Raw genomic sequence first — 24,620 nt, 5'->3', positions numbered from 1 at the left:
TATCTACATCTACAAGTAATACAGCCGAAAATATATTGTTTAGAATGGACTCACGACGGTATACGAGTTTATAAGAGGTGCAATGTGTAAGACGTTTGTCCTAAACGAAAAACAGTAATTTTAGGGATTGAGATTTTGAAACTGAATCACAGAATTTTTTGTGTGGCATGTTTTGTTCCACCCTTAAAACCTTGAAATTTCGAAACAGTGATAATACAGTAACCTTTTACAGATTGCATAGCATCTGTTATAATTTCGTATTGCATCTCTTTTGGAACAAACATTCACTAATTTCAATGTCGAAAGATAAAACAATTATGTTGCGTCAAGGCAAAATCTGTAAAAAGCTGAATTATCTTCTATTATCGACTTTGACAAGCTCTAGCTAAAGTCGTCTTAAGGTGAAGTACACAAGTGAATTGAAAGATTTTATTTCAGTCTGCTGAAAATACTTATCTGATATAATCAATTAACAGATTTAATAACTGTATTACTGAGGGAACATGTAACATTAGCGAATCATAAGAAAATTGAAATTCGAATATTTTAAATAGAGTCGGCAGTGAAATTTCAGTTGAATTTGGTTCAGATGTTTTTCAGCTGATCCACACATACAATCAAAACTGTTTATAAACATGCGGTTGAAGCTGCCGTAGAAACCGTATAAAGACGTGTAAACAATTTTTATTGTTTGTGTTTGTGTGAAAACAGCTAAAGCAAATTCATGCTGAAATTTGACTGCCTGTGACTGTACGAAGAATATTGTTGTACAAAATACAGTTCCACTAGCACAAGGTACCCAAGTACGTAAGGAATTTCCATTAATCATTTTTATCAAATGTTTAAAAAATTTGACAAAATGAAAAAAAACGTGACGAAAAAATTGCGAGCATGACCTTTCAAACACGCGCCGGTATCTAAAAGTGAAGCAATTGTTAAACTAGACCAAAATGCAATTTGTGGAGTGATTTCGTCAGTAACAATTCCTAATTTGGAGTCAAAGTTTATCGCTCAAGCCTTATCAGAATCGACTACCGATTTCGAGTCTTCATTTTGGATATCTGATCCAGCAATTAATTCAACAATTGAAAAGGATGTTTCACAAAGCGGTCGGTCTACACGTTATTGGGATTGCTGCAAGGTAAAATGAAATTTTAAATTAGAATTCGAACTCCAAAAATTCATATGTTTATAGCCGTCATGCTCCTGGAATGGAAAGGCTTCCGTTACCAGTCCCGTTAATTCATGTAATCGAGACGGCTTTAACGTAATTGACAAAAATACACGAAATGGATGTGAGAATGGTGGAAGTAATGAAAATTCGTTCTTTTTTCAATATCCATTTTCATGGTTTTTACTTATACAATTATAAAAAGATGCATTCACGTGCACCAATAATATTCCATGGGCAATAAACGATAACTTGGCGTATGGTTTCGCAGCGGCAAATATTAAAGGTCAATCGGAAGCTGATTGGTGTTGTCAATGTTACGAACTAACATTTACTTCCGGTCCAGTGAATGGGAAAAAAATGATTGTACAAGTCACAAACACTGGTGGAGATTTAGGAGTCAGTATTCGTCTTTGCCGAAGCAAAAAAGTCTTCCATTTTTAACTGTAATTCCTCTCTCTACAGGAAAATCATTTTGACTTGCAAATGCCAGGTGGTGGAGTTGGCATTTTTAATGGATGCTCATCGCAATGGGGTGCTCCAGATGGTGGATGGGGTGGTTAGTCACGATTATGATAGTTATTATTGAAACTTTCATCTTCTTCCGTTCATAAAAATTGCGATGTTTTCAGATCGATACGGAGGAGTTCACAGTTTACAAGAATGTGATCAACTGCCGTCACAGATTAGACAAGGGTATGTCGACCAAATACATGTCAATATTTACCATTGTTTTATATATTTGTTTGGTATCAAAAGTGTAAGTGGCGTTTTGAATGGTTCAAAGGGGCTGATAATCCAAGTTTCAATTTTAATGCGGTTGCATGTCCTAACGAACTTACTTCCAAGACAGGTTGTGCAAGACGGTGAATGTAATTAATAAACGGAAAAACAAAGGACAAATGCTGCCCGTATCATGGAACATTTGAAATTTTTATATTTTATCAAACGACGTTTAATTTTAATTTTATAAACGCTTTTTATGTCAATCAATACGGAATATTTGTTATAATAAAAAAACGAGCCATCAGAACAGTCGGAGCGTTTGCTGCGACTGAGCCCCGTACAAACCCGTATATCTATTGCGTACGTGACCCTAGTGCGTCTGGCACCCTACTTTGACCGTAAGCCTATGCGCCGGTTAAAGTTGTTAAAGTAAAATTATTATGTAATGTGTACATCTTAGAAATTGCGCATAGCGCAATTACGAAGCCCGTACGACGTTCCTTTCAAATAAAACAAAAATTTCAAATAGCCCTAAATTTTTAATTTATTGAGTATAAATACACATAGGGCCTAGTATCGGCCTCAGTCCGAGGATCCAATTTTTTTTTTCAACTACATTCTATTCGGCCTTTGATTATCTTCCAAATGAAACAAAAAAATACGAAAAAAGGATGATATTTGCTCGAGTTATATGTAAAATACACATAGGGCCCTAGTAGCGGCCTTAGTCCGAGGACCCAAATTTAATTTTTTTTCAATAAACATTCTATTCGGCCTTTGATTACCTTCCAAATGAAACAAAAATTACGAAAAACGGATCAAATTTGCTCGAGTTATATGTAAAATACACATAGGGCCCTAGTAGCGGCCTTAGTCCAAGGACCCCAAATTTAATTTTTTTTTTCAACAACATTCTATTCGGTGTTCGATTATCTTTCAAATGAAACAAAAATTACGAAAAACTGGATGAAATTTACTCGAGTTTGTATGTAAAATACGCATAGGGCCCCTAGTAGTCGGCCTTAGTCCGAGGACCCAAATTTAATTTTTTTTTCAACAACATTCTATTCGGTGTTCGATTATCTTTCAAATGAAGCAAAAATTACGAAAAACGGATGAAATTTACTCGAGTTGTATGTAAAATACGCATAGGGCCTAGTAGCGGCCTTAGTCCGAGGACCCAAATTTAATTTTTTTTTCAACAACATTCTATTTCGACCTTTGCATTACCTTCCAAATGACACAAAAACTTACGAAAAACGAAAATGATTATTTACTCGAGTTCATATGTAAAATACACATATGGGCCCTAGTAGTGGCCTTAGGGTCCAAGGACCCAAATTTTAATTTTTTTTCAACAACTTTCTATTCGGCCGTTCGGATTACCTTCCAAATGAAACAAAAATTACGAAAACATGGATGAAATTTTACTTGAGTTCTATGTAAAAATACACATAGGGCCCTAGTAGCTTTTCACTTTCTAAGTGCCTAACTCACGGTCCACTCACCGATTTTAAAAACACTTTTTTTCCTTGGATTTGGTATTGACAATACCTATTCATTTGCCGTGTCATTTACCATTTCCATCGTTTTATTTTGCCATAAATATCACCAAAAGACCTTAAATCACTTAGGTGGCCCTAAACTTCACGAAAAGGGGCCGACTCCGGAATATGCCCATCTTCGAACTTAGCCTCACTATTTTGACTATTTCTTTCAGGGAAAAAAAAAATTTTGAAATTCGGATTTGATTTACTCAAGATATCGACGTGACGACAGACGGACAGACCAGGACAGACGGCCCAAATTTTTTATTGCGGATTCGTCATCTATGAACATAGGCAAAACACTTTTGCCCTTACCGTCTGCTTCGAATTCCATCAATTACACACGGCATCGTAATCCTATAAGCCCCTTCGTACTTCGTACGGGGCTAAAAACATTTTACAAATTAACATTCCAAATCAATAAAATCTTTTTGATATATCATTGGCTGCATTCTTATTAGTTATTGCTTCTCGTTAGTCTATAAGACACTATTATCATTGTCTATTTCCAATTTTGGTAGCGTTTCAGAGCGGAATAAGCGGAGTTTTGGCTCTATTTTACTTTAAATGCAAGTCTTTATAAAGACTCGCTGCTGTCTATAACATTTACCTTCATGGATCAGCAATATTATCGTTCTCAACATCTTTCATAACAGGAATTTTCTTTTGTTAACTACGTTACACAAGAACGTTTGTACATAAATTCGCACTGATAACCCTACACGATAGCGGAGGTTAAAAGCAACGTTATCGAGGTGGAATTACCAAAAAATGCTGGTAAACAAAAATAATCTTTACATTTTTCTCACAAAGAAAGTGACTGGCAATAGAGCAACAACTGAATACATACCGTGAAATTGATCTGATCTGAAATGCATTCGGTCTTAACTACTACTACATTATTGATGACGACAACATTTCCAACAATTCAAATCGAATGGAATGCTGACAATTCGTCTCGATGGTGCGCTTTCAGTGGAAATGATTTGTCTAGTGCTCTAACGAAGGCCGAAGACTGCCAAGACCTCTGTACATCGACTTATGGTTGCACACACTATACTTGGACCGATTATAATTCCGGAACGTGTTTTATGAAAACGAATAAGGTGTCGAAGACAGAGGCTTTTCTCAAACTCGATCAGAATTCTTTGTGTGGCATCATTAGTGATTCAGGTATGCTGATCTGTTCTTAATTATCATTTAAACCAAACCTACTTCCCTAACAGACGATCAGTTAGTCGACTGGAATGGAAGCGATTCAGCTCGTTGGTGTGCTTTCAGTGGAAATGATTTAACGAATACTCAATCGAAATCAGAAGACTGTGCCAACATGTGTGCGTCCACACAGAAATGTACGCACTTCACTTGGACTGATTTTACCAGTGGTACCTGCTGGATGAAAACCAACAAAGTGTTGAAAAGCGAGGCCTTTCCAAAGAATGATCAAAATGCAGTTTGTGGAGTTGTCGGCTTATCAGGGGGACGTTCAATAACGTTTCTGAATCGATGTAATTATCCTATTTGGATAAATCCTTTTCCGTCCTTGGGAAATGGAATCCAACGACTAGAACAGAATGCACGAACAACGTACAATGTTCCTGATTCTGGATGGAGAGGTCGTGTATGGCCGAAAACTGGTTGCGACAACAATGGTCAAAACTGTGCCGTCGGTCAATCTATACCTCCATGTCCTAGTACAGGGTGTCAACCACCAGCTGAAACAAAAGTTGAATTTTTTTATCCAGCTACGAACGATCGAAATGCTGTTTGGTATGATATCAGTTTAGTTGATGGTTACTCTTTGCCTATGGAAATCATTCCCGATAAGCAGGTTCAGGCTATTGCTTTCGTAAGACCCTATGGTTCAATTATTGTCTATTTTCCGTAATAGGAAGGATCATGCATCACCACTAATTGTGCGATGAAATTGGATTCATGTCCTTCAAATGAAAATTTAGTTGGTGATTTGAGGGTAATTCGAAATGATCGTGTTGTACAGTGTTTAGCACCTTGTAAAAAATGGAACTTCCCACCGCCATACGGTAGGTTAATTGTTTTTTTTAAGTGACTAAATTTTTGTGAATTTAGCCTCAATCTACTTAATCGCTGGTCACTTAGGTATGGGTAAATCAGAACGAATTGATCCGGGATTGCATCTGTGTTGTCCTACACCACCCATTAGTCCTCATGAGTGTACGGGAGGCGTTGTTACTCAAACTCAATACGTAAATTTAATACACCGTGACTGTCCAACTGCATATAGCTATGCGTATGATGATGAAGGAGGTCTGCATAACTGTCCGAATCCAACTAATTTTAATGTTAACATTTGCTAAACAACAGCGTATTCATTGTCACTAACTTTTCTTAATTACAAAGCAGCGATAATAATTACAATCTTGATGGTGTTGTTTTAATAAAGGTTTTCAATTCATTTGTACTCTGCTCTTTTTCAACTACTCGGTATAACTAGTACATCACTGTTTGTTTGGCATTTTTTTGTTTCGACGTGTTGGATATATCCTCATCTTCGGCTCGAGTTACAAATTTATCACACGTCAAAACGAAAAATTTCGAAGCAAAACTGTAAATCGATTTTCATGCTTTGCGGCCAAAAAATGCGAAAAACTCGAGAAGTGCTTTTTGCAGTTTCCGTACTAAGTTGACAGAAATACAAAATGGAAAGAAGCAGCTACTATCGGAAAAACCGGGTTGAAAGTATATCTTTATTATATTGCGTTGTGTTTGAGATTCCAACCATTGATTGGACTCACTTGGCAACTTTATGACATCACCAATTAAAAAAAAAGTCTCTAAACATTAATCCATTGCTGATTCAAATAGAAACGTAATTTAATTAATATAGGTATCATGAAAATTGATTTAGCTGAAGTGAGTTTACGGCTACAACGAATAGGTAAACATAATGAGTTGTGAACTATTCTTTACTGACTTGGGTATTAATTGGCGAAAGAATGAATTATAGAAAACTGTATTAATATTTCGACAGGTCGACTGACTCTAGTTTCCTTATGATGTAAAGACTTAAAGAATCATCATAAGGTCGTTAAGTTTCAATCCTTCCTAACTTAGGGAAAAGAAATAAATAATCACACAATGCCGACTCTATTAAGTCATAGCACTTCAGGCATGAGTGGTACTCTAAATAGAGTACTGAAACTAACAGTGTATCGAACAATTTTTTGCACTGTAAAAAAATTTGGAACAAATCTTCATACAAAATAGTATTCTATTTGGAAGCTTTCATTAGAAGCAATTTTGCTTGCAGTGCATTGATTAAGTTGAAAATTTCTCATTTAGGCGCTAGAAAAATTGAACGATAGTATTATTACATCGACCTGATTAATTGACAGTTTCGGTGATAATCATTACTACATTGTCAATTTTCTACCGGCAAAATTTAGAGTTTTTTTTGTACATTTTAATTTATAGTAAATCTATCTGATTTACCAGACCGCAACGCAGCACATCTCTTCAAGAGCCTATAACAAACATTTATGTTTGTTATTGTTATTGATTGATTTCACACTGTGTGCAATGAGTGAACGGGGAAATTTCCATTTTCGAAATTGTCATGAACAGCAAATAGAATCGAGGAATAAAAAAAAATACAAAAAAAGGAACTAATGAAAAATCACGGAAATATGTTTAATTTGAAAATATACATAAAGTTTGTTCACTATCATTGTTTAACATGCACCGCTAGAGACTGTGGCAACAACAAAAATCGATGGAGCGAAAGGTGCTTAGTGATTCGTTACATTTTTTTCATTGTTGCAGGACACTCAGATTCATTGAGACTTGTGGGTAGCAGCAAGTTGTTTTAAGCATATTGAATGTGTTCTACGCGAAAGAATCAAAGTTAAATACGACGATAACTTGATCGAGGGGAAACTACTTTGAAAAACGCGGTACCATGACTTTGCGACTTTGTATGAAGCTGTGGGTCAAGCTGGGACAGAGACTTTATGTATATTTTTATAGTGACATTTCTGGGCCCTGTACCATGACTTTTCGAGCAGTTGTCTCCTTGACCTTGATGCCTTAATTATTGATAAAAAATTGTAAATTATAAAGTCTTGGAACTTTGTAATCCAAGCAGAATATAAAAGGGATTCTAATCGAAACCTTAAATATTTTGCTAGTGATGTATCAGTGTACTCCAGTTAATATAGTAGATTAAACACAAATTTGCAAACGTCTTACATTTGCGGATAATAATATTTCTGGAGATAAAAAAAATGAATTTTGATAGTAATTTAATGAGACTTGTAGATAGTAAATCTACGTGATGGAGATCAGAACAATTAAAAGTGGAGATAAAATTTCAGAAACGGAGATGTGATCAGAGATAAAAATTCCAAAAGCGAAGATAATAAGTGGAGATAAAAACAATTGAAAGTGGTGATAGAAATTTAATGAACGGAGATACAGCCAAGGACAGTCAAAAAAGTGTATTTTTACGTATAGAATAAAAATGAACTTTTTTGACTGTCCCAGGCTGTATAGTACAATTGCTAAAAGTTTCCTATGTGTAGAATGAGCACCAGCTGAATATCACCAGCTGGTGTACAAACAAAACCACTTTGTATTGTAAAACATTCAAAGACAGTACATTTCTACGTCAACGTCATCTATGCGCGCACATAACACATATGAATGAAGTAAACACATTGCGAAGAATGTGTTTTGATTGTTTATCATACAATAAGTGTGTGTTAGTAGATCCAGCTGGTGATATTCAGCTGGTGCTCATTCTGCACATAGGAAACTTTTAACAATTGTAACTCCGTTTTCAAACAAATCATCTCCATTTTATATAAAGACCGAATCTAAGTTTTTTGTTATTTTATCTCAAGTTTTAGTTTGGTAATGATTAATCTCGCGCTGGAGTTATTCACAATGACTCACAAAATTACCTTTTCCTTATATAAGATGTGACATTTTTTGCATAATTGTGAATTACTCCGGCGCGAAATTCCCAGCAGCTTGGTGACCCCAATTTAACATTTAGGATTAAGTGCAATAAAAAATGTGTTTGCGTCAAATTATTATTAACAAATAAGACCGTATTCTAAATCCGGAAATGTTCATGCGAAATCTTTTTTCATTCAAAAAATATGTTTTGGAATTCAATGAATTTTTTTATTCACGGTTAAATGGAAGGAACATTTTGATATCAAATTGCAAAATTTTAACTTGCAGATGGTCGGTATGGTGACATTACAGAACACGATGATAGGAAACTAAATGAATCATTAAATACTTACTACTATCTTGCTCTGTAATAATTTTTCACCTAGAAGTTAAAGCAGGAAATTGCACTGGTCTACTAAATGCATTTGTATACGTGATACAAACAATACAAACAAAAAATTTAAAATCCTCGGAATATAATTTCTATTCTTGTAAACATAAAAACATTCGTTTTACAACGCATTTAGTAGACCAGTTCAATAATCTACTATATCTTTGTTAATAAACGTTTAAAATTTATTTGGCATGTTTAGCTATTAATAATATGATCGGCCGTATTAGCCAACAGGTTGATTTGACTCTATGTCCATACGTTTATCGCCGCCACCTTCATAGATGCCATCGTCTCTTATATGCCATCGGCCAGTTAGACCTCCCCAATTCGCAACGTATACATCCCACCCGTATCTTCGGCCATACCAATCCATTGTGCACCAAAATTGAGTGGTAGGTGTCCAACCGAAACTCCAGCCTAAACTTTCACCTGGTGCTAGCCCTCTTTGTGTGTTTAGAATCGATTGGCATTAACAGATTGTGTGAAAATATTTTTTTCTATTTTATTATTTTGTTAATGTCAATCGATTCCAAACACACTTTAAAACATTTTGGTCCGAAAAAATATGAAAAACCACTTAAAACAGCAAAGATATCTCAATTTTAGTTTTCATTTCCATACTAAATCGCAAAATAGAAAAACTGACAGATCATAACAAAGGAGAAAAAAGCTCTCTCTGACGTATAAATTTATACGACTAATGGCGTGGATTGTCACTACCGCAAAAATCAGCGATGGCACTGCCTTCGAGACGGTATTTTGAGATACGAAATTTAAAAATCAAAATACAAATCAAAAAAGGAACAGAAGACCGTGTTGCCGACTTGCCGACAGCATCCATCATTAACGGTCCTGTGAAGTAGTGCTCAAATCCACAATCTATAGAAACAATACGTGGTGGCAGACGTCAAGATCAGCTGAAAACTTAATATTGAAATGACGAGTTGCTTCCATCGGACATGGCTATCGAAATGAGATGAAGTGCTAATCAAAGCCGTCGTGCTCAAATGTAAATTTTTTATTTTGAATTTGTTTGTGAAAAAATTATGATTTTGTAGATCAGGTAACTCGTATCCTGGTACGCAAAAGTGACCCGATGGATCTAAACTTTCTAGCACGCTCACTAGACTTCCCTTCCAAGCGTTATAAGACAGGGCCTACTTTTTGGAAACTAATTTCTTGAATTTCCTGAAATTTCTCGAATTTTCTCGAATTTCTTAAAATTTCTCGAATTCGAGAAACTTCAAGAAACTTGAGAAATTAGTTTCTTGAATTTCTCGAAGTTTCCCGAATTTCTTGAATTTTCTGGGATTTCTCGAAATTTCTCGAATTCGAGAAATTCAAGAAACTTTGAGAAATTCAAGAAATATTTCTCGAAATTTCTTGAATTTCTCGAAGTTTCTTGAATTTCTCAAAGTTTCTTGAATTTCTCGATTTTCTCTAAAAGTTTCTAAAAAGTAGGCCCTGTTATAAGAGTATTTGTGATATAAATATTATCGCCAAAAATGGTCATTGTTAAAATGACTTTGAGGATATTCGTATTTCTCTTGATATTTGACAAAAAATCTCGAAAAAAATCGATTAGTCCTATGATCGGAAATTCCTGGTACTTTTTTCCGATCATCATACTTATCTGTATTTAGTCTAATTTACTTTCAATTCCTTACAATGTATTAATGTATTTACAGTCAATTACTGATAATTCCATCAATTTCACGTATTTCCAGTCAATTCCTCATAATTCCATCAATTTCACGTATTTCCAGTCAATTCCAGTCATTTCCTTTTAATTCCATCAATTTTACGTATTCCCAGTTAATTCCGGTCAATCCTTAATAACTCCATCAATTTTTTGTATTTCCACCAATTACAATTATTTACCGTAGTATCCGAGAAGCTGCAACATAGCTGTTCCAAATTTTAGTTTCGCCGAAAGCGTTTCAAAATAATCTGTTCATTACAAAATGCTCCTTTAACTTTGATTTTAGTCTCTATGAGACAGTTATTTATAGTGAGTCACCAACTATTTCCTACAAAAAAATATGTCGCAATGGATTTGAATAATAACGGAAAATATAGTGGAATTATTTCGAAAATTCGTGGAATTGTAGAAATTTATTGGAATTATAGAAATTGAATGGCGAATCCGGCAAGTATAGGTGTTAATCCGGTAATTGAAGTAATAAAGGGAATTGAAAGCAATTACAAGGAATTAGTAATTGATTTGCCACCATTTCGGCCAGTCGGTTACCCCTCGATGTATTTTTGATGCGAATTACGAAAAAAAACCTTGAATAAAAGAGATGTTCCTCGGTGGAACATTCGATGATTTCACAGGTTGGTGAAATACTTGTTAGTATCAGAAGGATTCCATTGGTCCAAATAAAAATTTCTAAAGACTGACCAAGTTTCAGTTTTTCTTTTCTTATTAATTCCTGTTCTCATAATTGTGCCATTTTCAATGCAATGGGAGAGACATTAATAAACCAAAAAAGGAATAACTTGGAAAGATACATGGCACATAGAGGGGTAAAATTTTCTGGTTGTTAAATGCACATAAATTTCACCATATAAGAATAATACACACCATCTATACGTATATCGTAAAATGCTCTAATATTAAAATAGATTTGTTTAGCTCCATGCTCAAAACACTATTGCCAAAAGGAAATGCATAACTGTAATAGCTTTCAATACTCACATCAATGGATGAAGCTTTTAGGATAAGCATCCATAAACATTTGTACCAGTTTATACATACATATATAAGTATAAATGAAGCAGAATAATAATACTCATAAAAAATAAATGATCCCTGGCTTCAACTAGAGTCACGTGGAAAATTTTGCATCACGTGATTATTGCACGAGAGTTTGTTCATTGAGTGTGGATATACGAAGCAGTTTAATACAAATAATAAAAATAATATTTATACCGATAAATACACTCGATAAATAGAAGGAAAACAAATATGAAATAATAATGATAAAATAAGGTTTTATTTCGAGAACGCTGTACGTTATATCGTCTGTGACGACTGAATGCAGAAAACTCATGCTATTTTCGATTATATATAGATATATACTATTGCCAACATCCAACAATAAATAAATGTTAGGAAATATTTTAGTTACATGTAGCTAAACAACAATTTTGTAATATTTTTATTACAATTGCTGCAAAAACTAGAATCAAAGAAACAGTTGCTGCTATTCTGGTACATTTATGGGATATTTATCGAAAATGGTTCGAAATAAAGTATGGTGTCGACTGAGTCAGACATAACTGCCCTCATGGCTGTACTTCTATTTGGTAGAAACGATTTAAACATTATTTTGAGTCCGGTTGTTATAGCAGGAGAATGTTTATAATTTACTTGCAACGTTATCTCACAATTTTTTATTCAATTTAAACGGCGAATATTTCGTTAAATCTAGTACTTCTGTTTGTTGATTTGAATTGTTTTACTTAATTTGTCATAATTTATTCATTTTTAAGGGAATATTATCTGGAGGTAATCGTTTTTTATCATCGCTGTCGACAACAGTCGTTTTAGAACGATTAAAAACTACAAATATCCCGAAACGTTTCAGTCATATTTGTTGAATTTTCAAGTTAAATTGATTTTATATTATGTTATTCTCGACGGGAAAGTTCACTAGCAATGTAGCTTAAGTGGTCTCGTCCCTTTCGGTGTATAATTGGTTTCCGAAGCGTTTACGGTTAAAATTCCAAAAATGTGTAGCCGTCTTACATTAAACATTTACCCCCAAACAACAGGTATGGGTTGGGTATATAATACTTCGAAGCAATATTTAAAGTTATACAAAAAGACAAAAGACGGGTTCATCAAGGCATTTCATTATAAAATTTTTCATCAAAAACTTTTCTCTTTTATCTTTTTATGTTAAATATTTCCGGTTCCGCTGACCCCACGTGCAATATACAACGTTTATAACACCACAGCTATTTGACACACATAATAGATTTAACCAGTGAATATTGTTGTACGTAAAATCGAGAAAAATATAAGTTTTAAATGGAAAGTGTGGAGAAAAATAAAAAAAGTAACGACAATTTTTTGTCATGGAGAACGGTACACCCGTTATTAACAATATTAAATTTTGCTAGAATGAATGCTTGTCGCTCGTTTAGTCGTTTCAAATGCAATTTTACTTCTCAAGTAACTGCTTCATATTCACTTTATTAGCTTCCATTGTCATAAAAGACATTTTTAGTTGAGTCAGGAAAAACCATTCAATAAACCGCGTTTTAATTTGAAAACATGCCGTTGTATACAAGTCTTTTGTTTTATATTTGCCTTTTCGTCTTTGTTGTCGTTGATTTTTCTTCCTTTTTTATCTTCAACATTTAGCTGCCGGTGTTTTTGTATTCAAGTGAGTTGATGGAAACACTTTTTACGACAGAGAAGTTGGTTCGGGATAAAAACGACCGGATAGAGAAACAAAGAAAATTTATTTTACTGGAAAATGTTTTATCGTGATTTTTGAATTGTGTACACATAAAAATGGTTTGAAAACAGGTAGTTATGTCATTATTTATGGTGTTGATGGTGTGTTTCAAAAATTAAGTGTAAAAAGCGGAATGGAATGGATATAAATACAAAAATTATAGCCAGGTCGAGATGTTGTTCAGACTCGTGCAAAGTACGTAGTCTCATTCTTTTGTTGTTAATTTAATGTCGTAAAATATGTCGCGTGGCTAAAGAGGGACGACAGTGGAAATGACTGAATGAAGATTTTTCCGTTGTAATTTAAGAGAGTAGATACGATACGAAGGTTTTTTTTGGCTAACAGAATTACAATTGACACCGACTTATCCAGTAGATTTTATTGAAGAAGGCATTGTAGAGAAGAAACAGAGGCTTGTAGACGAGGAGCTCATAAAATTTGAGTACCTCATCACCTGAACTGAAACCTAACCTATGCTACGTTGTTACACTATCAAAGCATCACAGCAGCATTTGAAATACATCATTCCACTATTTCAATAAATCGACAACGCTGGTGTGGATTCAAAACAAAAATTGAAACGAAGTTTTACTTTCCGTCACTGAGTTGGTAAATAGATATTTTCTCTACCCAAAAGGCCATGCGAAAATGATATTTTGTCCGATAACAGTTCGAGGGAGAAAATCTGGGTTTTAATGAGATAAATGATGGAAATGTTGCTAGGTGTGAAAAGTTTGTTGACTATGAACAATGTTCATATGGGCTTTTGAGTTTGCTAACGATAACAACGACAAAAATAATGACAAGCTCTGGGTAATGTGGTTCTTTACATAGTAAAATGCATGTTTAAAAAAATTTAAGTTCAAGATTTGAAATCATCCGATTAAAAATACTTTGATCGATGGAGGTAATATACCCGATAATGCTCGTGGTCATATGCTTGCCGTCTGTAACAGGTTAAAAACGGAGCTGTTGATTTTTTTTTTAAACGAAAGTAAGGATACACAAGGTGCTTAAAATGTTTCAACTAAACATGGTGTAAAATGCATTCAGATATAAGATGTTGCGGATTAGTTGAACATCATATTTGAGTTAGTGGTTTGTCGATGCACTCCACTAATCTGAATACATCATATCATATGATCGCTATTACCTTTTACTGTTTCACATCCTTGCGTAAGAGTTCGTAGAGCTGTGACACAGACACCAATACATGACACTGGCTGGCATTTTGTTTATTTCTCCATATGATAGTACCAAAGTCTTTTTTTTTTAGCCGTCGCAATAATTCGTAATTTTGATGATTAGTTAGGTTAGGCATTTTGTGGAGAGCATTGACTCGTGTCCCTGTTTTGTGTGTGCATAAAGTGACGATCTTAAAATTCGGAATTAACCAGAAAAACACCGATTTTTAAGTGAATTTGTTGAAAATAAATTTCCAGAAGACGTGAGTAACTGTTTACAGTTTACATAAAAAAAATTCGAGTAAACGATTTCAATCAATTGATTTCAATCATAGACACGTCAAGATGAACTTCCTACAAAGAGTACAAGGATTATTTCAGTCAACTAATTATAATATGGATCCTGCTCAGAATCCGTATTTTGATCCATATAATAATACTCCAGGATATTACCAAGGAAATGGCGATACCTTTCATGAAAATCCACTTCAATGGAACGGTCAGCCACAAATGATTCCAAATTATCAGCTTTCTGATACGAATGAAAATTATCACAACGTTAGTTTCGACCAATTTCAATTTCTTGGCGAAAACTACTATACATCTTTCGATGAAAATGATCAAGGCTCGAACAATAAACGAGCACTCGAATATTACGATGACGATGACATAAACTTCGTTCCGAATGCAGCTAAAAGGCAAAGATTATCTGAACCGAGCATTCAATACGCTATGAAAAAGTCCAGCGATTATGCCAACCCCATGAGGAAGGCATTGGATTTATTGTTTGAGTCAGAGATAACTGCTGATGGATGGGAAAAAATCGACAATCGAATCAAGTACCACATTTCAATTCGAGGTGTAACTTACTACCAATGGGGTAGTTCAGTTGAAATAACAAAAGAAAGTGCTGCTGAAACAGCTCTTAAAAGTCTTGCTGGCTTCAAACTTCAACAAATATCTTGGCCGCCCCAATTATTACCATTTCGGCTGGAACAACCTTTTGCCGATTCAATTGAAATGTTTGTTATAACCGATGATTTTACGTGGAATTTGAAATGACTAGCAATTTTTTCTCATCTTAAATAGACTTGTAAAAAGCAAGTTCAATGAACTTATGAGAAACAATGTTCAATACAAAGCCCACAAAGTGCTTTCTGGAATCGTAATGACTAATGGAATGTCGGTTAATGATGCTACGGTGGTCGCTGTTGGTACTGGAACGAAATGCTTTGCAGATAAACTTAAAGACAAAAATGGCAGAGTTTTGCATGACATGCACGCAGAGGTGTTGGTTAGACGAAGCTTCGTTTGTTTCTTATACCGAGAACTCCTATCGATGTTAGAAAGTAAGTTCGATCTCTGAAACACAATCTATTTTCTATTCAATATCTTGCTTCCCATCCCTATGCTTTCAGTGAAACCATCGATATTTGTTATGAGTGGGAAAGAGATTCAATTGAAAGCAGAAGTGAAATTTCATTTGTATGTGAACACGATACCTTGTGGTGATGCTAGAGTGTTCAGCTTAAAGGGATGTGCTCAGCTGAAAAAAATGTTGGTGATCTCATTCAATCCCATTTTAAATTAATCGATTTCATATTACCATTTTCCATGTAGGGCTAGACAGGGAACACTGCGGACGAAAAAAATTGGTGGGACGGATAACCTTTCCGAGACCGTAAATTCTTTTCAATGACCGAACTGTAAACGAAAATAAGAACTTTATTTCCAGAACGCTCAACGGATAAAATCGATGTCATGCTCAGACAAAATGGCCCGATGGAACATACTTGGCTTACAGGTAAACTAGTAAATACTGACCTCATTTAAAATCTGATTCGATAATGATGTTGATGTTATAGGGTGCAGCTCTATCCAAATACATCAAACCGATTTACTTAGAATCGATCGTCCTGGGCAGCAGTTATGTGCCATTCCACTTACATCGAGCTATGTTCGGACGGTTGGAAAAATCGCCGGTAGCAAATCTAAATTCAACCGATGGATATCGACTGAACACACCAAAATTCGAATCCACATTCGTGATGGAAATTTCGAATTTTGCTTCGTGTGAAGATTATGGCGTTTGTTGGAGCATGGGACGAGGCGCAGAGATAATCGATCTGAATACTGGGTTGAAGAAGAACGGCAAGGCGTCACAAGTGTCACGGAGTGCATTCAGGTATATGTTCCATGACATCGATGAAAAGCTAACCCATTGGTCGGCCGAAGGGATTGAGAAATATAATGAGGTGAAGAAAATGTTTTACGACGCTCTTAAAGCACAAAATTTTGGTGCCTGGGACACCAAGTTAAACTGAGATTAAGTTCGTGTATGATCTAAGTACACAATTCACAAGTTCCTATTCCCATGTATTAGAATAGTTTTGAATACTTTTTTTTCATTATTTTAAATGTTTTCGAATATTGTAACAAACACATTGGTTTCGTCTTTGTGCAGACATTTTTCCATTCCTTAATTTACTATAAATCGACTGATTGAAAGACAAATAAAATACTTTTGAACAAATTTAATTTTTTTCAGTGCACTCCTACCCTTTCCCACAAACGAAAACGTATTCGAAGCTTGAATTTTATTGTTGCCTTGCGACACAGCAAATCGTATAGTACTCGTACAGTACATACAAGTTTTCCAAGTGTAAGTGGTTAACGGTTCTAATTTCATTGAAGTCGTTACCACGTATGAGTCCGAAAACGGAACGAATCTGGAAAATATTGATCGCTGGCGTCCATCAACCAATTCGACAAAGTACGAACAGTTATCATTTGCAAAGCATTCAATTTCTTTCAGTTCTATCGATTTTGTTACTTGGAAACGCATAGCAAAATTTTTGTTTCCTGGTGTGCAATCGTAGCCTTGTGGCTCGAACAGATACTCTTTGACTAACTTCCATTCTCGCTTGATACTCGGATATGCCAAATTATATACACTCCTCCGTTGGGTCCGATCCGATCCACGTATACAATTGACAATACAAAGTTTTTCTTCGTCAGTGAAAAAGTTTGGAGCGATTCGTAGACATTCATTGAATTCGCATACGTTCATAGTAGGAAAGCGTATTTGATCGAAAACAATTTTTGCATTCGGATTTGGTTTGGTATTCTTGCAAGCCAGATAAGTACAGTCAATTAATTGTTTGAAAAGGTGATGTTCTCGCACAACCAACGTATCACGTTTAGCAATACATAAAAGTGCATCGATACACAGGTCGGAAAAACTTTGCTGCAATATTATATCTTCACATTTCGCATCAATAAAGGAGAACAGCTTTTCTGTGAATTTGTTGCGAAAGGGGTAACAATGCTGTAAGAATGTGCATGCATTTTCGATGTTCAATCTTCCGGACATATAGTCATAACACAATTCCTCTAAATGATTAACTCCATATTTGTGTGCTATAGCCATAACTGGACCAACATTATACACTCGTAACCATGAAATATCGTCTGTGTAGAGATATTGCAAGAATTTAAAGAAAATATTTGCTGTTACACACTCCATTTGAATGAAATTTTCATCGGTAGGACAATAAATAAACATTTTCTCGAACACAGGACTTCTGCTGGCCAGGATAAATTTATGGGCTAACAGCACAGTGTTATCTTCGAATTGAAATTTTACATCTGACAATTCCTGGTTATTTAGTAAAATTTGATTGCGCTCATAAATACTGCGGTAATTTGTACCCCAATTAGTTGGGTGTTGTGACGCCATTATACAGGAATATGATGATATAGCTTTTTTAATGAACCATACAATCCAGATGTTGAGGAAATGGAAAAATGTTTTTTTTCTACTAACTTGTGACGTTGATTTGATGTAAATTATTTCGCCGGTTACTGAACTGTAAAAGTAATCAACAGACGGCTTTATAGTCAATTTGATGAAGCCTTATTCAAATTTGTATATTCGGACTTTGATTGCACAGCCTTGTGTCTCAATCGTGGGCATGCATTTAGTATTTCTAGAGTTTCCGTAATTGTTACCCAATATTTGATCAGTGTCTAAGTGAAACATTTACATACTCTATGCCTAACTACAATCCTATGTTTAATAAGTAATTCGTTTGTCCCATTATTATTTAAACAATACAGACACCATATAAGTACCTGTGCTCTTAAAACTTGTTTCTTGTTCAATCAAAATTCTTAAACTGATGTCAGTTATAACAAGCTTAACATCATTTTATCGGAAGACCCTACCTGAAAACATTCACTTTGCTTCACTTTGACCTGTTGACGATATAGAAAATTAAAGATTAAAGATGAGACATAACGAAATGTGCAATTACATATTTCAACTTCATAAAGTTTCAACTTGCAACTGAACGTTATAAAGCGATCTGAAATGATTTAATCCTTCAAAAAGGTCTATGTTTAAAAAGACTATGATTATGTCTGTCTATCGAAGTACATTGACATAAGGGTCGGTCGATTTTTGAATATTTTCCATCCGAGCTTCTGGACCTAGCTGATCCGACTCAGCGAAGTCTAAAGAAAATTTTAAGACCAACAAAGATATTTTCGAAAATGTTCTATGCTTTGCCCAAGATGATTTTTATTTTTTCGAGGCTGTAAAGGCTTTCTTGTCTAAGCCAAAAAGAGAATTGTTGATAAAACGGTCTTAGTATAAAATACAGGGTCTACTCTAATAAACAAACCCAAAAGACACATCCTTTTTGTGACGAAAAAACTTTTTCCGGGTAAAAAAGTTTCCCAGTTTTCCGATATTTTTATTTGAGAGAGATTTCTATTGCAGATTTTTCCACAAAATGAGTTTAAATTTTTTCGCACAATAGCTTATTTTAAGGCTACGCTGATAGGGAACCCAGATGCAAAAAGATTTTGAGAAAAGTTTTAAATGCGGTCGAGTGATCGCCATGAGAGTGACTAAAAATTAGCCATTTTCGACATACATATATTTTTTTTCTTTAGACTTCGCTGAGTCGCATCAGCTAGGTCCAGAAGCTCGGATGGAAAATATTCAAAAATCGACCACCCTAATTGGCATGTTACCCTAATTGTTCTGATCACCAAGGCTGTAAACTTTGGGGAGGTTACACAGACCGCCATTTTATTAGATACCTCCCCAAAGTTTACAGTCTTGCTGATCACGGCCTATTTATCGGAATTTCAATTCTAAAAAGTTACGAAATTTTTTTCAGAATTAATGTTCTAATTAATGCAATCAGCCCTGGTTCTAATAAATAAACTGAATTCATATTATGATATCATTAACCAATTTGCATTATTTGCCTAAAAAAAAAAATTGAGATCAGAATTACGTCCCTTGAATAAACAAGGCCACATGATTGTTCAGGTTATAATGTTTTCATCATATCTCACTCATGATGCAGTGTGTGCTGTATTTGTTCATTCATATTATACATTTCTCGGGTAAAATTGGGTCTAGTAAATCGTAAGAAAATGAAATTTAACGCAAACAAAATTCATGCACAAACGCTTGAAAAATGTATGAAGACGGATGGACATATTGAGGTGAAAATGGAGATGCCATCAGAAACGCTGCTTATATCGATGTATATAACCGCAACGCATAGGGAGAAAAAAAATTGGTCAGAAAATAGAAACGCGAAGCTAAATGATTTTGAATATACAGAAATAATCATACATTGTAATGAAATATCGAAATGGAAAACGACTAACTGAAAATGAAAAATTTATTATAATGAAATTGAAATCATACAAATTTAGTCCTATGTGTATCTGGTATCTTTGGTTATAGGATACCAACATTGGAATAAATTTTGTAAATTTTCATCAAAATAATAAATTTGTTGAAACTATATACGAACTTCTCGTTCGCCCACACTCATGTGTTTGAGCATAAAGTGTATTTATATCCACCGAGAGTGCAACGCCGATTTACAGTAACAGCCACTCTTTCCACAATAGTATAACACCAAAAACCATATCATATCCACACACATATATAGTCACCAAAAACAGAACTTTATAACGATTCCACCATTAATTATCTAACAAATCCAGTGGGAAATTCATTCCCATAAAATTGTACATGAACGAATCATATAAACTACAGCTCTAGAAATGTTGTATGATATTTTAAAATTATTGTGCAATACGAACTTGTGTGTCCTTTTATAAAGCACCGGCAGTCATATCCAAAATGCACTTTGGTTTAATGTAAAATAAAACTGATTAATTTCATTTAATTTGTGTTGAATTTCTGACTTAATTTTTGCCGTCGAGAGAGGGAGTTCAATTTAAACAATTTTTTTTATCTCTCTTTTATAGTATAGTATATTGCAAACCCCTTAAATGTAATTGGGAGGCGAATGGTTGGAGTGTGCATACTACAGATGGTATCTTAGGATTAAGAAACCGTATTGAATTGATTAGCCTAATTTAATCATCGACTGTAAGTTGAGGACTACGCGCAAAGCGCCAAACACTGATTAAACATGATCTAGCTATTAATGCATTAGAGGAAAGGTTGGACCCAATAAAATAGGATTACTTTCAATCACAACACGATCAGACTATCCTGTAGCTACCATAAAAGTAATATTAAAATTACTTGTCGTTCCTGAAAATTCGCATTCAGTCAACAGTCATTCAACCTATTTTCATTAATTTAATATGTACCGGCGTACAGTGTATATATACCTCGCTAGTTACGTTTCATTTAAAATCTCGAAATAAATGTGTTCTGCAAAAGAAAACTTCACCGCAATGTATATATGCCGGGTTTCAGTTCATGGTTCAGTATATCGCTAGTTTATAGATTTTTCTCAACCTTTTTTTTTCTTCTTATTTTCTTGATTTTATTTTTATTAAAACGAACGTAGATCTTGCGCTGGATATTTAATTGAACAATTTGTTATCGGAAAGAGTTCATTTTCTCCATTCGAATATCGACTTTGTGTCGAACTATCCAAGTTGTTATATTATAACGATGGTTTGGATATGGACATACCAATCTGCACATAACAGCACCCCTCTTCTGTAATAATACTCGGTTCTCTCGTACATAAAGTGGTAAAGGAGATGTATTGTATTTGAACTATTTCAAACTCAATAAATCAACATCAAAAGCTATGTGTTGTGGTGAAGTGGAAACGTTTTTCTTTTACTGAAAAAAAAAACATTTTTTTTTGTTTGTTGCTTTTTGTTGTTTCTGCTGTTGTTTATTTCTATCACTTCTCAACTTTAAACGTACAATATATGTACTATACTCGAGCGGCGATTGAAATGATTTTATTTTTGTTCAATTCGTTGCTCGTTTTTAATACCACCCTCTCAACCACCATGAAGTGTTGATATGAAAAGAATATTGTCTTTCGGTTGGATTTCGTACTCTAGTTCGCCCTACATTGAATGAATCATTGAAATTAATTTTCACCGAAACCGTGAGTCGAATGTCTAAAGTATTTGTGTTCAATACTTACCATTAATTCCCAGTCAGCATCGTTTATCAGTACCAAAATACCTGGCCGTCTGTATAAATGTTCAATTCAATAATTAGCGGTGATTACACAGGATAAACGTAATTTCAAAAACTCACACTGATCCGTCTTGAATGAATAATTCCGGACGTTCAGTCAAAATGTTTTCTTTCATCCACGTGAGGAGATCACGGATAGTCTCTGAAAGGTAAAGGAAAAGACAAATTTTTTCAGTTTGTACATTGTGACACAGATGGAGGAGGTCGATTTTCTGTTTTAGTTCAAATTTAGTTCAAAGTTGTTTTGTAATTTTGTATTTTCCTGAGTCGAAACTACTTACGAACTTTCTTCCCATCCAATGAAACCTCATGCTTCTTGATTTTATTGAACAAAAATTCTGCACCACCACTGAAAGGCAACCGGTTTATTTACCATCAAATTTTCTGACTACACTGTACACTTGATCAACATACCCAAATTCCAATGTTATGTCCAATTTTTTGTCGGTCATTTTGAAGCGTCTCTCATATTCATATGAATCTAATATATTTTCGAGTCCAAATTTCCACTGTTCAAAACCCCAAGCACACGTTTTTATGTTGTTGTTTTGATGTTCAGCTACGAAACGCAAAGAAAATGACAGAACAACGCAGCGAAATTGAACAACAAACTTCAGCGGTGACATCAGTTATCAGCTGTCTGTGAAATGTCAGTGGATACCGGAGTCTGAAATCTACCACCGAAAGAGATTTTTAACAATGGCAAAAGTTGTTAAAATCTTTACCACAATTAGAAACAATTGGAAAAAGTCAGCATTTGCTGCAGTTGCATTCTCTTACGGCGTTTCGTATTCCAACGAAAAATATGAGTAAGTGTTACGGCGTTACCCATGCTCTCACAAACAAGTTCACATACAATTTATTCTTCAGAATCAACCAAATGATGAGAAAGTACTGTCAGGAGGCTGTGTCCTATGGAGATGTTGGAGAGCCAGTCACAGCTAAACAGAAGACAGTCTTGGTTATTCTGAATCCAGTTGCTGATAAGAAATCAGCTGTAGACTCGGTACGTCTTTCATCCATTCATCCAGCATGACAATTTCTTATAGAACTCACATTCCATTCGCTTAAACCTATACTATCCGCTCCGTTAGTGACAATTATCTCACTTTTTCAGTTTGAAAAATATTGCGCGCCTATTCTACACCTGGCTGGAATTGCAATCGAAATAATCAAGACTGACTCAGAAGGTCATGCACGCAGATACATTGAAGAGTTAGAATCTCTACCAGATTCAATATTAGTTGCTGGCGGTGACGGAACAGTTTCTGAGACAATTACCGGTAGATCATTCAGTGTAAGTCTTCCACTGTCCTACAAAACTAAATTACAACTTACACTTTAGGACTTCTACGGCGACCGTATCTCGAAAATTGTCCTATTGGAGTTCTACCAGTTGGAAGAACCAACTCTTTAGCCATGCACCTGTACGATTTTAATAAATCATCAAATTTGAAGGAGGTGGAAGGAATGGCAAATGCTTCAATTTCAATTGTTCGCGGAAAAACGGAACCAAAAGATGTGATGAAAATAGAAGTTCTGCAAGCAGAGGGTGACACGGATGCATCAAATGTTAAGCCAGTTTACGCTATCGATTCCTTACATTGGGGTGCTTATCGCGATATTTGGACAAGACGTGATAAGTACTGGTACCTCGGGTCACTGCGAGACTATGCAACGTTTCTTTTCAATGCTTTCGACAACGGTGCACAGTGGAAATGTAAGGCTAAATTAGTGTTATCGCCTCCATGTTCGGGCTGCAAGAATTGTTTTGTGAAACATGAAGAACGTGTCGTTGAATCCAATCGGCGTTGGTGGTCTAGGTTTATACCGAAAATCAGTTTTTCATCCAATCGACAAGTTGCAGGACCAGACTATTCAAAGATTACCAACGAAAACTGCAAAACTAGTCACGAAATCGATGTCGAACCTTCTGAACTGCTGCTGACCACCAATGTGAACCGACTACCCGATGAAATGCCGAAAATGTCGTTAAAAATTGGAAAATATGAAGAGTCCAGCATTGACTTTGTTAAGAATAGTTGGAGTCGATTGGGAATCAACGATTTTGAATGCAAGAACGAAGATATTCGGTCTGTTGAAATTGTTCCCGAAGTGGTCAGTACGGAGGAAAAAGAAATTTTTTTCTCAATCGATAACGAGTCATATGAGGTGAAACCGGTTAGAATTACTGTGATTCCAAGGGCTATTCAAATGTACACATTGTAAATTCGAGAAACTTAACGGTTAATAAAATTAGAATTTTGTTTTTATTGTCGAAAGGATGTATAATTTCTTGGATTCAATTACGTTGTCTCGTATGCCCACTGTCTCCCTTTAAAGTATTAAACTTAATAACGAACATGGTCTTTTCGTGTATCTGTAACTTCGAAAGGTCGTGATTCTGTTACAACACAATCTCTGTTTTGCATAATAAATGAGTGATTGTCATATAATACCATCTAGTCCTATTCAGCCCAAGACGTTTTTCTTTTATATTTTCGAGTTTTCCGAACTAAGGGTACTTTGGTAGTTCAGCTGACTTTACGAATAATCGAATTGTCATTAAAATGGTGCTAATGGAAGTGGTGTGTGAATATAGTCTATTATTTCGCAGGCAAATCTTTTTCATTGGACAATATTTTTTTTTCGGATCGAAAAGTTTTTCGGCCGTG

At 34.9% G+C, this 24,620-nt stretch overlaps 5 protein-coding genes across 5 annotated transcripts; 4 read left to right on the top strand and 1 right to left on the bottom strand.

The window, feature by feature from the left end:
- Positions 1-919: 919 nt before the first annotated feature.
- LOC119083067 (endoglucanase-like) lies at positions 920-2,051 on the top strand (the record flags this gene model as incomplete). The annotated part of the gene is made up of 6 exons (XM_037192690.1): positions 920-1,141; positions 1,196-1,310; positions 1,377-1,570; positions 1,637-1,730; positions 1,804-1,867; positions 2,021-2,051. Coding segments are annotated over 6 exons (720 nt in total), but the record flags the coding sequence as incomplete, so codon positions are not given.
- A 2,195-nt stretch (positions 2,052-4,246) lies between these two features.
- Positions 4,247-5,847, top strand: LOC119083060. Its single transcript, XM_037192682.1, has 4 exons — positions 4,247-4,617; positions 4,671-5,275; positions 5,336-5,486; positions 5,563-5,847. The coding sequence occupies exons 1-4, from the start codon at positions 4,317-4,319 to the stop codon at positions 5,778-5,780; spliced, it is 1,275 nt and encodes a 424-aa protein (XP_037048577.1). The 5' UTR covers positions 4,247-4,316; the 3' UTR covers positions 5,781-5,847.
- An 8,657-nt stretch (positions 5,848-14,504) lies between these two features.
- LOC119083066 (double-stranded RNA-specific editase Adar-like) lies at positions 14,505-16,965 on the top strand. The gene is made up of 7 exons (XM_037192689.1): positions 14,505-14,695; positions 14,768-15,454; positions 15,522-15,781; positions 15,851-15,989; positions 16,053-16,113; positions 16,168-16,236; positions 16,298-16,965. The coding sequence occupies exons 2-7, from the start codon at positions 14,778-14,780 to the stop codon at positions 16,754-16,756; spliced, it is 1,665 nt and encodes a 554-aa protein (XP_037048584.1). The 5' UTR covers positions 14,505-14,695; positions 14,768-14,777; the 3' UTR covers positions 16,757-16,965.
- Positions 16,966-21,600: 4,635 nt separating this feature from the next.
- On the bottom strand, positions 21,601-22,523 carry LOC119083064 (ubiquitin-related modifier 1 homolog). The gene is made up of 5 exons (XM_037192687.1): positions 22,360-22,523; positions 22,227-22,294; positions 22,006-22,087; positions 21,890-21,938; positions 21,601-21,809 (listed from the first exon to the last, which is right to left on the bottom strand). The coding sequence occupies exons 1-5, from the start codon at positions 22,395-22,397 to the stop codon at positions 21,741-21,743; spliced, it is 306 nt and encodes a 101-aa protein (XP_037048582.1). The 5' UTR covers positions 22,398-22,523; the 3' UTR covers positions 21,601-21,740.
- A 45-nt stretch (positions 22,524-22,568) lies between these two features.
- Positions 22,569-24,226, top strand: LOC119083063 (acylglycerol kinase, mitochondrial-like). Its single transcript, XM_037192686.1, has 4 exons — positions 22,569-22,754; positions 22,816-22,951; positions 23,063-23,228; positions 23,291-24,226. The coding sequence occupies exons 1-4, from the start codon at positions 22,645-22,647 to the stop codon at positions 24,172-24,174; spliced, it is 1,296 nt and encodes a 431-aa protein (XP_037048581.1). The 5' UTR covers positions 22,569-22,644; the 3' UTR covers positions 24,175-24,226.
- The last annotated feature ends 394 nt before the right edge of the window (positions 24,227-24,620 follow it).

Source organism: Bradysia coprophila, unplaced genomic scaffold, assembly GCF_014529535.1.
Source record: "Bradysia coprophila strain Holo2 unplaced genomic scaffold, BU_Bcop_v1 contig_54, whole genome shotgun sequence".
In the NCBI taxonomy this organism is placed as follows: domain Eukaryota; kingdom Metazoa; phylum Arthropoda; class Insecta; order Diptera; family Sciaridae; genus Bradysia; species Bradysia coprophila.
This window is presented reverse-complemented; position numbering and strand designations above follow the sequence as displayed.

What these genes read in the sequence shown, in the direction of transcription:
- LOC119083060 (XM_037192682.1), top strand. Translation starts at nt 4,317, where the DNA reads ATGCATTCGGTCTTAACTACTACTACATTATTGATGACGACAACATTT. An exon ending in TGGCATCATTAGTGATTCAG is followed by an intron (nt 4,618 to 4,670) that starts GTATGCTGATCT and finishes CTTCCCTAACAG; the next exon opens with ACGATCAGTTAGTCGACTGG. An exon ending in AAATCATTCCCGATAAGCAG is followed by an intron (nt 5,276 to 5,335) that starts GTTCAGGCTATT and finishes TTTCCGTAATAG; the next exon opens with GAAGGATCATGCATCACCAC.
- LOC119083066 (XM_037192689.1), top strand. Translation starts at nt 14,778, where the DNA reads ATGAACTTCCTACAAAGAGTACAAGGATTATTTCAGTCAACTAATTAT. An exon ending in TTTGCCGATTCAATTGAAAT is followed by an intron (nt 15,455 to 15,521) that starts GTTTGTTATAAC and finishes CATCTTAAATAG; the next exon opens with ACTTGTAAAAAGCAAGTTCA. An exon ending in CGGATAACCTTTCCGAGACC is followed by an intron (nt 16,114 to 16,167) that starts GTAAATTCTTTT and finishes CTTTATTTCCAG; the next exon opens with AACGCTCAACGGATAAAATC.
- LOC119083064 (XM_037192687.1), bottom strand. Translation starts at nt 22,397, where the DNA reads ATGACCGACAAAAAATTGGACATAACATTGGAATTTGG. An exon ending in GACATAACATTGGAATTTGG is followed by an intron (nt 22,295 to 22,359) that starts GTATGTTGATCA and finishes GTTGCCTTTCAG; the next exon opens with TGGTGGTGCAGAATTTTTGT. An exon ending in ATGCTGACTGGGAATTAATG is followed by an intron (nt 21,810 to 21,889) that starts GTAAGTATTGAA and finishes CATTCAATGTAG; the next exon opens with GGCGAACTAGAGTACGAAAT.
- LOC119083063 (XM_037192686.1), top strand. Translation starts at nt 22,645, where the DNA reads ATGGCAAAAGTTGTTAAAATCTTTACCACAATTAGAAACAATTGGAAA. An exon ending in TATTCCAACGAAAAATATGA is followed by an intron (nt 22,755 to 22,815) that starts GTAAGTGTTACG and finishes TTTATTCTTCAG; the next exon opens with AATCAACCAAATGATGAGAA. An exon ending in AGAAATCAGCTGTAGACTCG is followed by an intron (nt 22,952 to 23,062) that starts GTACGTCTTTCA and finishes TCACTTTTTCAG; the next exon opens with TTTGAAAAATATTGCGCGCC.